The 14,322-nt window shown below is 41.7% G+C and overlaps 1 protein-coding gene across 1 annotated transcript in view; it reads right to left on the bottom strand.

Moving 5' to 3' along the window:
- Window positions 1-11,936, bottom strand: part of TPH2 (tryptophan hydroxylase 2) — a 60,505-nt gene extending 48,569 nt beyond the window's left edge. Inside the window, exons 1-4 of the mRNA XM_081928142.1 lie at window positions 11,760-11,936; window positions 4,238-4,390; window positions 1,613-1,796; window positions 1,408-1,508 (exon numbers count right to left, since the gene is read on the bottom strand). Of these exons, the coding sequence (XP_081784268.1) occupies window positions 1,408-1,508; window positions 1,613-1,796; window positions 4,238-4,390; window positions 11,760-11,864 (543 nt within the window). The 5' untranslated portion in view covers window positions 11,865-11,936. The remainder of the gene's footprint in view (window positions 1-1,407; window positions 1,509-1,612; window positions 1,797-4,237; window positions 4,391-11,759) is intronic.
- Window positions 11,937-14,322: the final 2,386 nt, after the last annotated feature.

Raw genomic sequence — 14,322 nt, 5'->3', positions numbered from 1 at the left:
TTGCGATACCTTGTGTAGCTTTGTCATACTGAAAATACAGTATAATAGCTGGCAGGGGTGGGGAGCGGGCAGAAGAGATCCATCCCAAGTCTTCTAAAGAATCTTTTTTAAGCAGAAGTTGTAGACCATGAAAATGGCCTGAGTGGATTTGCACCTTAATCTGAAATGCATTAGCTGAATATTTTTGGGATCAGTCTGTCATATCGAAGCTTGTCAGGTGGCAGGACAAATCAGAGTGGTGAATCAGTCCTCAGAAAGCAGAAAAGGGAAATGGCTTGTTTCGTGCTAGATCTAAGGAACTTGAGGTAGAGGATGGTAGATTGCAGCTGAACATTAGAAGCAACTTTGTAGGAATATGAACAGGGAAAGAATGGTAGAACAAATGCCCAGGGTCAATTTCTGGCATCTCCAGGTAGGTTTGGGAATGACTCCGGTCTAAGTCCCTCTCTAGAGAGCCACTGGCAGTTGGCATAGACCATAGATGAGGAACATGTAGTTCTCCAGATGTTGCTGGAATGCAGCTCCCATTATCCCTGGCTATTGGCCATGCTGATGGGAGGCTGATTGGACTTTCAGTCCAGCAGCATCTGGAAGGTCATAGATTCTCCATCCCTGCAGTAAAAGATCATTCCCTATGTTCCTTCTAAAAGCAGTTCAACAACAGTACCATTTTTCTAGGATGCTGGTGGACTTCTTATTGCTGGAGAACTCCAAGCAGAAGCTTGACAGCTCTGGATTTCCAGTATCAAGCAGGGAATTGAATTAGATAGCCTACAACAAATTCTACAACATTGGCCCATGCAACAAACTGTCATTGCAAAGGGGCAGGTTCAAGGAAACTCCTGAAATATCTTCCGAATCATACGTTGTCACAAAAGATCCCTGGATTTCTAAAGAAACCCACCGCCCTTTTGCATTCAGTGAATGTTATTGAAATTAGCATCATGCTTATGAAATGAGCTGAAGGGATCAAGCATACTTAATAAAAAAATGCATCCAGTTCTAGGAAAATACCACTGCCTATTATATTGTACATCTCATGGCTTGGCTTTGTCAACAAGACATTGTATCTCATCCTAAGCAATTTATCATTTCTACAACAGGAGTAAGTAAAAAACACCATGGGCTGCATAATGCACTGTATAACAACTCTGTAATGTTTTGTTCCATTGTTATTTCGTATTTTCTTCCAATGATAGTTACGGAACTGCCTTGGGTGCCATTTGGTGGAAAGAGAGGATATAAGTTAAGCTACTTAAGTTCTTTTGAATCATAATATTTAATAATAATTTGTTAATTATAGCAATAGTTCTAATTACTTGAAGAAGAAGAATGTTCAGTTCTTTATCATCAAATTGTCACAAATGTTTACTTGACCAACCTTGGCTGCATTTACTGAACACTTACAGGGTGATCTGCATCCAGTTCAGAGCCGTACATTAGAACTCTTTGGGAACATTTGTCTAATTCAGCAATCTTCCTGGGGAACCAAGGAACACAGTCAAGCTCTGCAGGAAATACAGAGTGATTGGAGGCATCAGATTCTCACTGCTTCTTCACAAAGCTTTGCTAATTTCAAGATAAATTTTGAAAGAGAAAACAATAGCCTTGCCTTCCTCATCTGTCCAGATGTTTTCCGGTGGATTCAGAGTTACAATGTTCGTTTCATACTTTAACAACTGAATGAGCTCATTGAATTCTTTCTTGCTACAGTCACAGTCCACAAAAATTTCTACCTCTGAACTCCTTCTCTTGGATTTTCTTGATTCAATATGAACCATACTCACATGCTTCTCCTGTAGACAGAACGAAAGATTGGTTCATTGACTCACTGAATTCATTTAGAAGAGAAGTGGTTTAATGGGTGTTCTGAACAGGATATAGTTTAATGTACATATAAAGGCATTTGAGTTAAGAAAATCCTTCATCTGTATTAAATTACTTATTTGTTATTTTTAGTTCAATAAGTGTGCTGTAAAATTATGCTTGTATTAATTGCTCCATTTTATTAGATATCCGAAAACTGTAACTATTGTAGGATAATTAAAGGTGATTTACCATGGCCATTTCTTATAAAACAGGTGTTCACTGTAAAAAAAAAATTATACTATTCAATGCCCAATTTATAGACAAGTTAAATTAATGGGCAAGAAATGAAATAGTGTGAAGATACAAGAAAAGTATTTATTGCAATCTACTTTAGCCTAACTGAACAATGTTACCCCAAGATAACATTCCAAATAGCATTCATAAACATATTACAAAGAAACAGCCACATCAAGAGCATGGAAACAATATTCTGTTCTGCAACAAAGTAGTTGCTTTTTCACATATTCACTTCAAGTGCCATGTGAAAAAGTTACTAATGGTTGTCATGAACTGGCAGGGCAGTGGGGAGGAGGAAGAGGATCCCGTCATGGGGTGTAGTCAGGACTGGGACACACCACGGCAAGCAGGGGGTGGCGAAGGAAGTACTCACAGGCTGATGGAGGATGGTGAAGGAATGCAGTTCAGTGCACAGGAACCAGAGCAGCAGGACCCATCACCAGAGGCAGAGGACTCCATACCCCACAAACAAGGTGGGTTCCGAGGCATAGGGAGTAGCAAGAGGGGTGCTATTGAAGGCTGAGCCAAGCAAGAGCCCACAGTGCAGCTCTGGCCAGGTGGAGCTTGCTAGCTCTGGGAGTAGGTGTGTGGTTCCTCAGCTGGAGTAGGCTTGGAACAGTGAAGGTCACCTGCCTCATCAAGCACAGATGCTGCAATCAGCAATCAAAGTATGAAAGGGCCCCAGAGCTAAGATGCTGTGTCTGCTCTTCTGCCCATGTTGATGGACTTTCACTTGGGACTGTGTCTGGGTTTGACTCTGGACTGTATCCTGACTGCTGAACTTCAGACTTGGCTACTTGGATTGACCCTGTGTTTCCTGACCTTTGGGCTTTGCTTGTGTGGCTTGACGCCCAGTCTTTGGACTTGACATACTGACCTGCTGCCAGATAGGCTGGGGGTTCAGGGCAGTGATGGAGCTAGGTGTATTGACACCAGGAGGATATTGACACCTGAGATAATCTACAGAGCCTGCCCACCCTGCTGACCAAATATCAGAAGGAAAGAGCTAGGCCTCAAATGTCAACCTCACAATCCAGTAGATTCCTGTGGAAGGGGGCAGTTCTTAAAGTATTCTGTTTAGAGTATTGGTAGGCAAACTAGGGCCCAAGGGCCAGATCTGGCCCAATCACCTTCTAAATCCGACCCACAGATGGTCCGGGAATCAGCGTGTTTTTATATGAGTAGAATGTGTCCTTTTATTTAAAATGCTCTGGGTTATTTGTGGGACATGGGAATTTGTTGATTTCCCCCCCCCAAAAAAAAAATAGTCTGGCCCCCCACAAGGTCTGAGGGACAGTGGACCAGTCCCCTGCTGAAAAAGTTTGCCGACCCCTGGTTTTAGAGCTTTCTGACCAGCAACAAATTGGTAGCCAGTGGAGGGAGGGGTGTGATCCAATCAATAGGCCCTATAAAATTCCAGCAGCTGCATTTTGTACCAATTGGAGACAGTCTGGAAACTCCAGAGGCATCTTCGCATAGAGTAGTCTAATTGGGATATAACCACGGCATGAAAGGGCTGGAACCAGGTCTGTTTTTCTCGAAGAAAGGCTGCAGTCAGTGCACTAGGTGAAGTCAGCAAACGGCATATTTAGCTACTGGCCCCAGGATAGCACTGGGTCCAGGAAAACCCTCAAGCTGAGACTATGATCTTTCAGTTTCTTCCTCTTGTCTGGCTCAAGCTTCAAATTAACAGCTATCAATACACAAAGTGTCTTGGGATTTAAATAAACCAGGGCCAGTCCAATATATTTTGGCATGTTAGGCAAGTCACAAAATAGCAGGGGGCACCAGAGAAGAAGGGGGGAGTGAAGCTCTATATCGGGAACTAGGGGATAGGGAAGATACCAACAGCACATCCTATTCACTAATAGGTGTGGCATGAGGGGGCTTGCCATAGAGGCAGCGCACTCAGCCTCCAAGGAGTGTGCCACAGCCATCGATGCCACCACAGCGGCAGCACAAACAATGCATACCTTGGAGGCTGGGTCTGCTTCCACTGTGGATCCAGCCACCCAAGGCGGTCGCCTCACCTTGCCTCATGGGAAGGCCAGGCCTGAAGTAAACACATAATAGATCCACACAATAGATTTTTCCAATCACCTGTTTTAAAAAGATGGGTTTGTTTTTTTACCTGGAAAAGTCTGAGAGCTTTCACCAAGCCACCAACTTCATTTTTCAAAGAAAACACCACAGCGGTCTTTCCTCCTTCTGATGTTGATTCATTCTTGCTTGCACCTTTATTGTCCTTTATATCATCGTTTTTACCAGAACTGGTTCTGTTTAGCTGAAAGAAAATACATTGCAAAATAGAAGGGTTTCTGTGCACTCCTCAGAAAACGTTAAGCTTTCCTTTCAAGCAGACTGTTCTTGCTTGATTTTAGTATTGAGATATCTCCTACAAGAGAGGTTCTTTTCCCTTTTGAAAGGTGTGCTCAGGAACAGAAGTGCAGGTTACAAGCAGACATGAATGATTACTCTTTCAGAAAAGATCAATGAAATAGCATCATGGAGCATGTTATCCAACTGCTACAACTTTGGTTATTATAATTCTTTAATAAAAATCCGGCTAGGATCTTCTGCCAATGAGAAATCAGACTTCACAAGCTTTGCAGAACTATGGTTCTTGAGCTCTGCATTATAAACTCAAATGTGAGTCACACATAGAACATTACAAAATTTCATGATTGCACCTTTGCTTGATTACCTATTATTGGATGGAAATGAAAATTGCACTTTTATATCTTGTTCTCCCATTGAAGCATTTCCACATCTGTGGGGGTTTTTTGGGGGGGTGGGGGCTTTGGGTGAAGGTTAGAGGTTACTTTACAGCCCTTTTTGTCAAAAAGAAAAGTGGCACCATTTCGGATAAGCCAAATGAAAGACTAGCTATGATTTATTAATATAAAAAATAGTTTTGCTTTAGTTATGGCTTTGGAGTTTGGAAAGATCTTCCTCTTTAGAGCAAGGAAAATCAGTAAATGGTCTAACGAGATTTGTGAGGCAAGGTGGCCTTTTGCAGTGGATGGTGAACCCTGAAAGACGCCTGCTATCTGTGTTTTGCCTTCATCTCAGAAGTATCCCTCTGGAACAACCCTGCCTTGCATATTTATGATAGTTTAGTTTTTATTTAAATATTAATGATCCTAAGTGAAGAGGAGATGGCAGGTGAAAATGGTTAAAAAATACCAAATTATTCCATAGATACTCAATATATCTTTTGCCGTCCTTGCAGAGATTCAATAGAAATGTACCCTTATGGAGACTAAGGCTATAATGTCCTACCACAATGTCCTGCCTCCACTGTGTGTCTCTGAATACAAGTTGCTGGAATCAAATACAAACATTAGAAGAGCTTGCTGGATCAGACCAGTGGCCCATTTAGTCCAGCATTCTGTTTTCATGATGGCCAAGCAGAAGCCTTTGGGAAGCCCCGCAAGCAGGACTGGACCTGAGCTGAATAACATTCTCCCTTCCCAGCAACCGGCATTTGGAAGCATACTGCCTCGGTGTCAGGAGTCCAGGTTCCCAGCTTGATAACACAGTAAGTGTAGATAATTAAAAAGGAGAATTTATTGCAAAAACAAACAGATAGCTCCAGACGGCTCTAGCAAAGCCTCCAGCACCATTACTCAAGATGACCCTTCTGAAGATTCCTTCCTGTATCTACAGAATATATTGAACCAACGCCCCTTGTGTCTTTTGTTTTGTATCCTGTCTAGAAGCCCTTCTATTCGCCGACTCCTCGGAGAGATTGAATTAGTACCAACCTCTTCCTTTTCCAGTGAACTGTCTCCTTGTGTATTCACGCCCATTTGAGCTTCCAGCGAGCTTTGGCTGTGTTCTAGCCTGCTCTCAGCTACTGTCTTATCAGTTCTTTGTACATATTTTATGGGCTAATAGCTGTAAATAAAAAATTTTATCAGTTCGCCCATCAAGGTCAGGAAGAGCCAAATTCTGCAGCTGCCGGCTCTCCCTTGTCTCACTAACATCAAAGCCTCCCTGTTCCTGGCTGCTTTCTGTATTTGGCTGAAAACCTTTGCTTGGAGCTGGCTCATTCCTGACACCCAGATAGTGGAGACAGAACATAATCATCAGAGTTAGTAGCCATTGACAACCTTATCCTCACAAATGGGGAGAGTGCTATTGTGCTCAGGTCCTGTTTTCGGGTTTCTCATAGACATTTGGTTGGCCACTGCGAGGACAAGATACTGGACTAGTTGGGCCATTTGCCTAATCTTGCAGACTCTTTCTTAATGTTCTTGTGCTTACTTCTGTCAGGTGCTTCTCTTTGCCAACTGTTTAATAATTGTGTGGATGTTGAAGCATCCCTTTTTCTGTGCAGGACCTAACCCAGCAAAGGAACCTGAACCTATTCACAGATTTCCCTTGTTTGATTGGGACATGTTTCCTTAAAAGTAACACTTGGAAGATATATGAAGAACAGTTTTGCTTGAAAATGAGATTCCACATAGAATCATATAGCTGTTTGAGGGGGGGGAATCATTTCCTCAGTGATGTCAAAATAATGCAGAATTGTTGACAGTCAAGTCCTCAGCACTGAATACTCTTCCTGAGGGACCGGCTTTGATTAAAACACAATTAACGCTAAACGTTTAATGAAGTGATTGTTTAATCATATGGATGACTTGCTAAATGTGTTTTCAGAGTTAGCAGCCTATAGCTGGAAGCTAGAAGGAACTCTTCAGGTTAAATATGGAAGCAATGGCGGGGCAGCTCAGGACCTTGCTTAATTAGTCAGAGAGACACAAGAAAGACTGAAATGGTGAAATTCGTGGTGATACAATTATTCAAAGCCTGCCTAACAGAGCTTAATGGCATGCCAACATGGCTGAAATATTCCACGCAGTCAAAGATTTCTTGGAAGGAAATTTTAGAAATGAGGGGAACACTACTTAGCAGATCAAGAGAATTCAGCCTCACCTTTGATGGAATTGCCACTCACAACAAGAGCTTGCTGCTCTTTTTAATGCATAACATAGCTACTAGTCACTATATAGTGGTACCTTGGGTTGCAGATGCTTCAGGTTACAGACTGCGCTAACCCAGAAACAGTACCTCGGGTTAAGAACTTTGCTTCAGGATGAGAACAGAAATCGTGCGGCGGTGGCGCGGTGGCAGCGGGAGGCCCCATTAGCTAAAGTGGTACCTCAGGTTAAGAACAGTTTCAGGTTAAGAACGGACATCCGGTATGAATTAAGTTCTTAACCTGAGGTACCACTGTACCATAAACTTAAGGCAAAAGGGGGGGGAAGAACCCCTGGATGGTTGAGTCCAGTCAAAGGTGACTATGCGGTTGTGGCGCTCATCTCACTTTCAGGCAGCTTTCTGGGTCATGTGGCCAGCATGACTAAACCACTTATGGTGCAACGGGACACAGTGACAAAAACCAGAGCACACAGAAACGCCGTTTACCTTCCTGCCACAGCGGCACCTATTTATCTATTTGCACAGGCGTGCTTTTGACTGCTAGGTTGGCAGGAGCAGGGACCGAGCAATGGGAGCACACTCCCATCTCAGAGATTCAAACCGCTGACCTTCTGATCGGCAAACCCAGGAGGCTCAGTGGTTTAGACCACAACACCACCCGTGTTCCTACAAATTAAAAGCACAGCCACTGCCCACCAGATTGCAAGATTGTGATGCTAGATTCATTCAAGGAGCGAAGAGGCGCATATGGGAGATGTTATAATAATAAATAATAATAATTTATTATTTATACCCCACCCATCTGGCTGGGTTTCCCCAGCCACTCTGGGCGGCTTTCAACAGAATATTAAAATACAATAGTCTATTAAACATTAAAAGCTTCCCTAGACAGGGCTGCCTTCAGATGTCTTCTAAAAGTTCCCTCACACATTGCCCAGGTCTAAACTATATGAGATTTTAAAGCTTTTAAATACTAGGCTTTAATCTAGGTGCTCTTACAACAATAGTGTAACATGCTCCACTACTCTGGTTACTACATTCTGGACAAACTGTAGTTTCCGGTCTGCTTTTAAGGACAATCCCACCTATTAAGCCGCTCTGAGCCCGGCCTTGGCTGGGGAGGGCGGGGTATAAATAAAAAATTATTATTATTATTATTATTATTATTATTATTATTATTATTATTATTACATTACACTACCAGTTAAGAGGTTATGAGGGCCTGTATAACTGTGGTTTTTGCAGGAGGCATCACTTCTGATATATCAGGTAAAGTTGATACAAAGCACTGATGATGGCTTCCAAAGAGCGGGTGCAGATACAGGATGCAAACCTGTTATTTTGTGGGCTGTGTAACTTCACCTAGAACAGTCACACATACCACGATCAACTCCATGTTTTTGATACATCCCCTTCTGATCTCCTCCTGCCCTGTCCTATGGCAAATTTCATCCAATTCTGTCCAATGTGGAAAAGTTAAAGGGCTTTAATATATATATTAAATCTTAAAGATGACCAACACAAATACCCATGGATCTATTTGTCTATCTCAGCAGGCTTTAGTCCCTCTGAAAGAGCCACATGCCTGTAGATTTCAGCTAATTCTGCCAAAATGGAAAAAGTTACAACTTTTTAAATATCTTTCCCCATAATAATAAGTGGGATGGGAATAAAGCTTCATTTTCCTGAAACAGATACAGCTTTTGACCCTGAGACAAATCAGGTAGTCTCCAAAGTGCTTTGGACAGGGGCATTTCCAAAGCGCCAAATCTGTGTTCCAGCTGAATATTGTGCTTAGCACACGCCCCTACTTTGTGCCTATTTATTTTCCACTGTGTATTTATTCTCACATTGTGACGAGAGGATCTGTTGAATTAGCACTCTTTAGTGCAAGATGATAGGGATACTCAGCTTCATTTAACTTGAGGGCACTCAGTAGGTTGTTTCTATTAAAGTCAATGAATGCACATTAATGTATGAGACAACTAATATGTGAAGTAGATAAAAAGCCTTAATACACTGAAAGCCACTCTCTACAATTGCTAATTGTTAGAAAATTGCAAGTATAATCAAAGAACGAAAGCAAACAAGATAAAACACTTAATCAAAGGGCTCTCAGGGCCACATCAACCATGACAAACTTCCTAAACAGGTTGCGATTTATTGTAAGATACTGTGTGGGGAAATGCTTTTACATATGACAGTGTAACAATGCTAGATTTCCCAAACCCTCAGACTGAAACAAGTCCCTAGAATCTGAGAACATGGATCTAAGCAGAAACTGCCATATCAGAGGGACTCTGGGGGTGGAAATTTTCTGTCTATATATAGTTAGATATTCTACATGCTGTGAAGTTGGTTAATGCTCACTCTCTTGGAACCCCATCACAGGAAACACCTTGGGAATTAGAGAACTTGCCACAACTTAGATGATTTAGCTACTACACAAACAATGACTATGTGTGGTGTGACATATAGAAAATGCAACAGGTGTGATGAAGGTCATGTCTGGGGCAACCAGGATGCCTAAACCTACCAGGACACCTTGCTCAAAGCCACATGTGAAAGCTGCTGCTAGGAGAAATTGCTGTTGACATTTGTATATATTGGACTGAAAGAACCAGCCAGGACTGAAATCAGGTGAGAGAATCAGGCAGGTATAAAAGCAGAGAGAGAAACCTTCATTAAAGGGGGGGGGGAGTAGGAACACTGGGCATTTATTTCCCTGCTCTCCACCATTGCAAAACCAAACAGGGTGTCTTTGAAGACCAGATCTAGCTTCTTTTTCTGGTGCTGTGGTAAAAAGACTTGTCCTCTGTCTAACCCAGAGGGATGACACATGATCTACATAAAATATAGATCATTTTATTATCTGTTTTCTGCTCCATGTGTTATGGTTAATGTGCTAAAATAGAACGATCCGTTCATAAACTCTTGACTGGGCATTGCGTAATTTCATCTCCATTCAAGTGGGATCTAAAAGAACCTGTGGCTACTGTAATTGGCTTAAGGACGACAATACAGTTTCACTCGTAAGAGATTTTCCTATTTTGCTACATGTGCACATAATGTAGGCATGTTGAGATGCTGTGTCAAATTGTGGCTCCTCAGGGGGACCAGCAGCATATGCAGCTAAACCAGAATGATTTTCATTATTCCATGCATACAAGTGTTCTGTGTGGAAAATAGAAATTCATCACATTTGAAGAATCCCTGACAGAATGAAATGGTGGAATTTGACCTACTGTACATCTCTCTCTTTAAGTGTACCCAGTGATATTGCCACCAAACAAAACTGACAAAGGAATAAATTATTCCTGCTTTGGCAGGAAACACATCTAAGCATTTACTTAGGGAGTTTCCAGACATTGGCTACCACTGCTGCAGAAGCAACAAATGTAAGGTCAAACTAGATTATATGTTTGCAGGTCCACTTGCAAAAGATATACATCTACTAACAAATCACTGACACAATCAAAAAGTTATGCCTTTCCAAGATCTGAATCACAAAATGTATCTCCAAAAACAAACAAACAAAAAACACCTGATAACAGAAAGGACTGACTTTCTTATGTTCAATTGCTTTCTAATAACAGGTATGTATGTGCAGAATTCACTTACATTAAGACATTTAACACCGTGTTCTTCATTTTGTGTATTTTAGCTACATTTATTGGCATGTTCATTGTTGCAGGAGACTGCTTTGCTGTCACCATCAAATATTCACCAGTCTTTTTAAAAAAAGAAATCCCGAAGAAAGGTTCATTGCAGGGAAAGATTGATTACCCTTCGAATGCACAGCTATGGCAGAGACACTGGGTTGTTCCTAATGGTCTTGCTTGGCTAGAGGAGCCCCAACCCTGTCAAGCCGATTAAGGCTGTGCTGAGACTGCCACGAAGAGGGGAAATAGCTGAAAATAGTTTCCCTTCTCATTCCTTTGTCAGAAGCCTTACTGCCAGCTAAGGGACATTCATTATTTTCATCAGATCTTTTTATTAAAATAATAATAATTAAAGCTATGTCCACATAGCTCTAAATCATTCAGAAATTTACCCCGGTTTTAAATTGCATCACCAGTGATGACCAACAGTTATCATGCATGACATATCAATGCATCTGAACCAGGACAGCTCACACACACCCTTTGAATTTCTGTAGGTATTACTGGTTTCAGAAATAAATCTAACACCTTAGTTCCATCAGCTTTACTTGGAGGAAACTCATTAATTCAAATGTGATTTCTTCTGAGCACATGTGCTTAGGATCATAGCCTTAGACTGTCATAAGAGAAAAAAATTAGACTTCACAAGTAAAAATTAAAAAAATAATAAATCACCAAGCAGATATTGCAAATCCCAAGGTGAGGCAAGTGACCTTTCAGTACAAAAGCGGATTAAATTCTGGATCTAGGCACAGAACTGAAGTCACTCAAAGGATGTGTGTGAGAGACATCTCCTCCCTCCAAAGGCTTGTTTCCCATAAAATCCTTTCTTGATTACTTGTGCGTAAATAGGTTGAGCTAGCTATGGGATTGGCGGACAGGGGGGAGAAAATTGACAGTCAACCCAGCAGAGCCATAGCCCGAGCAAGCAAATCTGTTTAAAGAAGAATCCTGCATGTGTTCCAAGAAGTTACTGGGAAATCCCAAAGCTGTCTTAAACATCGGATTTATTCATCCTAGATTGACGCAGCCCATGATACTTACAGTTACGTTGCCATGTAGTGGGTGTTCCAGGGGCACAGCGGAATCCAGAGACAGGCCCCTTCTTGCCCAGTATTTACTGGAGAACATCATCATTGCTGGCTGCATAGTGGCCTGTGCAATTTTCTCTCTCCACAGCAGGGGGAAACGGGCTTCAGGTTTGCCTGCAGAGAGCTGTCCCCAGTTCCTGGTGCTGAACAAGGAGCAATCTCAGATTTCCCCCCTGGTGAAGGTTTTTATACGCCTAGGCAAGAACTGATGGAAGGCTGATTAGGAGAGCCTCGCTAGAGCTGGCACCTTTAAAGCCCCACAGCGGCAGGGAAATATTCTTTTCCACACACTGACCGTGCTCTCTTCCAAACGCAGGATATTAACTAGCAATCCCAGGCTGCTGGCTGCTTCTTCCAGATGCTCCTTTTGTCAGGAGTTGATAAGCTTTGAACATTAGCTGCAATGTTTTTAATAACTCATTGCAGAGTTGGAAATGTGTTTCTTTACCAAAGGAGGACAGTGCAACAAACTTGGATAAAACGTTGGTACTGGAGTTTGATATTTAAAGCAAGCTGGGGCGTCTATATCTGATGCTGCCACAGACAACGTATCACCCAGATCACTCCATCCCAGAGTAAAGATTGCTGATATTTTATAAAAGGAATGAAAGGGGAAATCAATTTGCATTATGTTTGTCTGCCGCTTTTCACAGTGGCACTCTCGATAGCTATATTCCACTCCTCCAAATACTCTTAGGAACCACTTGATCTGGTCAATTCAATTAATCTGTGAAGATTAATGATGAAGTTGTACAAACAAGGCTGCTTCTCCACCACCTCTCCAGCTCGATTTGCCATGATCTTGCTACAAATGTTACTTTCAGTATGTCAATGAGAAATTGGACATTTTTTTTTTAAGGGAGGGGGAGATAGAGGTTTGCCATCAGTCATTATTAGACCAATGGCAGACTTTTACTACTTTAGGATTAGCCTACCTGAAATGTAAATTGTTATCAGTTATAATGCAAGCATGCCCGTGCAAAATTACCTTCCATTATTTACATAAATGTAACACAGTCCGGAAGGGGTTGGGGGTGAGGAAAGGTTATTTTTACTCATCCCCCACCCCTATGGCAGCTCTCTAAAAGGCTGCTCTGGAGGCCTTGGGGGTGTGGAAGGTTACAGGAGGGAGAATTGTCAAAACTGCCTCTCATATTATTGGCAGCAGATGTCTCACCTTTTATGACTATTAAGTTTATCTTGTTGAATATGATCTTTCTTAATGAGGAAAACAATCCTGCACACTGTTTTAATAAGATAGACTAGTAATTTCAATAAATAAATATAAAATAAAATAAAAATAAACCCTACTTGTGCACATACAAATGCTTGCTGATGCCTTTAGAAGCTCCCAGACCTGCTGTCGTACTTAGAGTGTCTAGCACATTTCTGTGAAAGTAACTTACACCAGTTCTACTGAAACTTTTAAAAAAAAATCACAACTAAGATCTAAAGAGAAATATACATACATACATACACATGGAAGCCACACCATGTAATGCTCTCCCCATTTCCAGCAGCAACACATGTATTCATTAAATTGTGTGAGGTTCTCAGTATCATAAAATGGTATTCATTAAAAAAAATTCTCAGAAGCATATTCTATGCTCTGTGTACAACATAATGCAAATGCCAAAGCTCTATGACGGAACAAGGGCAAGTGGTTCAAAAATTATTTCCTGTAAGCAGGAAATGAAAGCCTACAGCTGCTGGGCCTTGAATTGTTGGCATTTGCAGAATGGGCTCTTTAGTTATTAACTGATAAAAGATAAGCACGCCGGTGATATTAAAGCCAAGGACTGAAGAGATTTCACCTTCTGATTTATGTGCTCATAACTGAAAGTTGCGCCAGTTCTTTCATGTTCATGCAGCAACAACTCACCTTTCTCTTCTAAAGTGACCAAGTCCATATATACAACATTTGCTTTTAACTCATTTTGGATTTTGGTTTTCACCCCAGAAAGAGACATCTGAGAAAAACAATCCTTCACAAACCCTAGGAAGCAATTTCTGGCAATTCCCCACAGAAACATGAACACCCCTAAAGCTGGTCCAGGGCCCCCACACCCTCTGAACCTAATTTTGAAGAGTTGTGGGGTGCTGTAGATGAAAGAATTGCAAAAAAATAAGAATTAAAAAATCACATCCCTCCCCCACATGCTGATGAATTCACCTCTGGGAGAGAACTGTCACCCCTTAACATAATAATTTCCTTCCGCCCCTCCTGCAGCAACCCTGATTAGCCCAATTTACAGGCCAAACAAAGCCAAAACATGACTTGGCAAATGCAGGGGAATTCCTAGAGTCCAGTCATGGTTTGGCTTGTATGTTGTCTGCACCAGGGCTGTGATCTCTCCAGGAATGCTCAAGTTAATACTCAGATTAGGCAGCTGCCTTACAAAGATGACTTTCAGCAGGGACCCACATTGCCAAACATGATGCAATTCTATTGAAATCACTGAAACGAAAGTGCTTTGGTTGCGTACACAATTCCAACGATTTCAAGGGGACAAGAT

The sequence above is a fragment of the Podarcis melisellensis genome (genome assembly GCF_964234715.1).
Source record: "Podarcis melisellensis genome assembly, chromosome: 10".
Taxonomy (NCBI): Eukaryota; Metazoa; Chordata; class Lepidosauria; order Squamata; family Lacertidae; genus Podarcis; species Podarcis melisellensis.
Note: the sequence above shows the minus strand (reverse complement) of the source record. Positions and strands in the feature narration are given on the sequence as shown.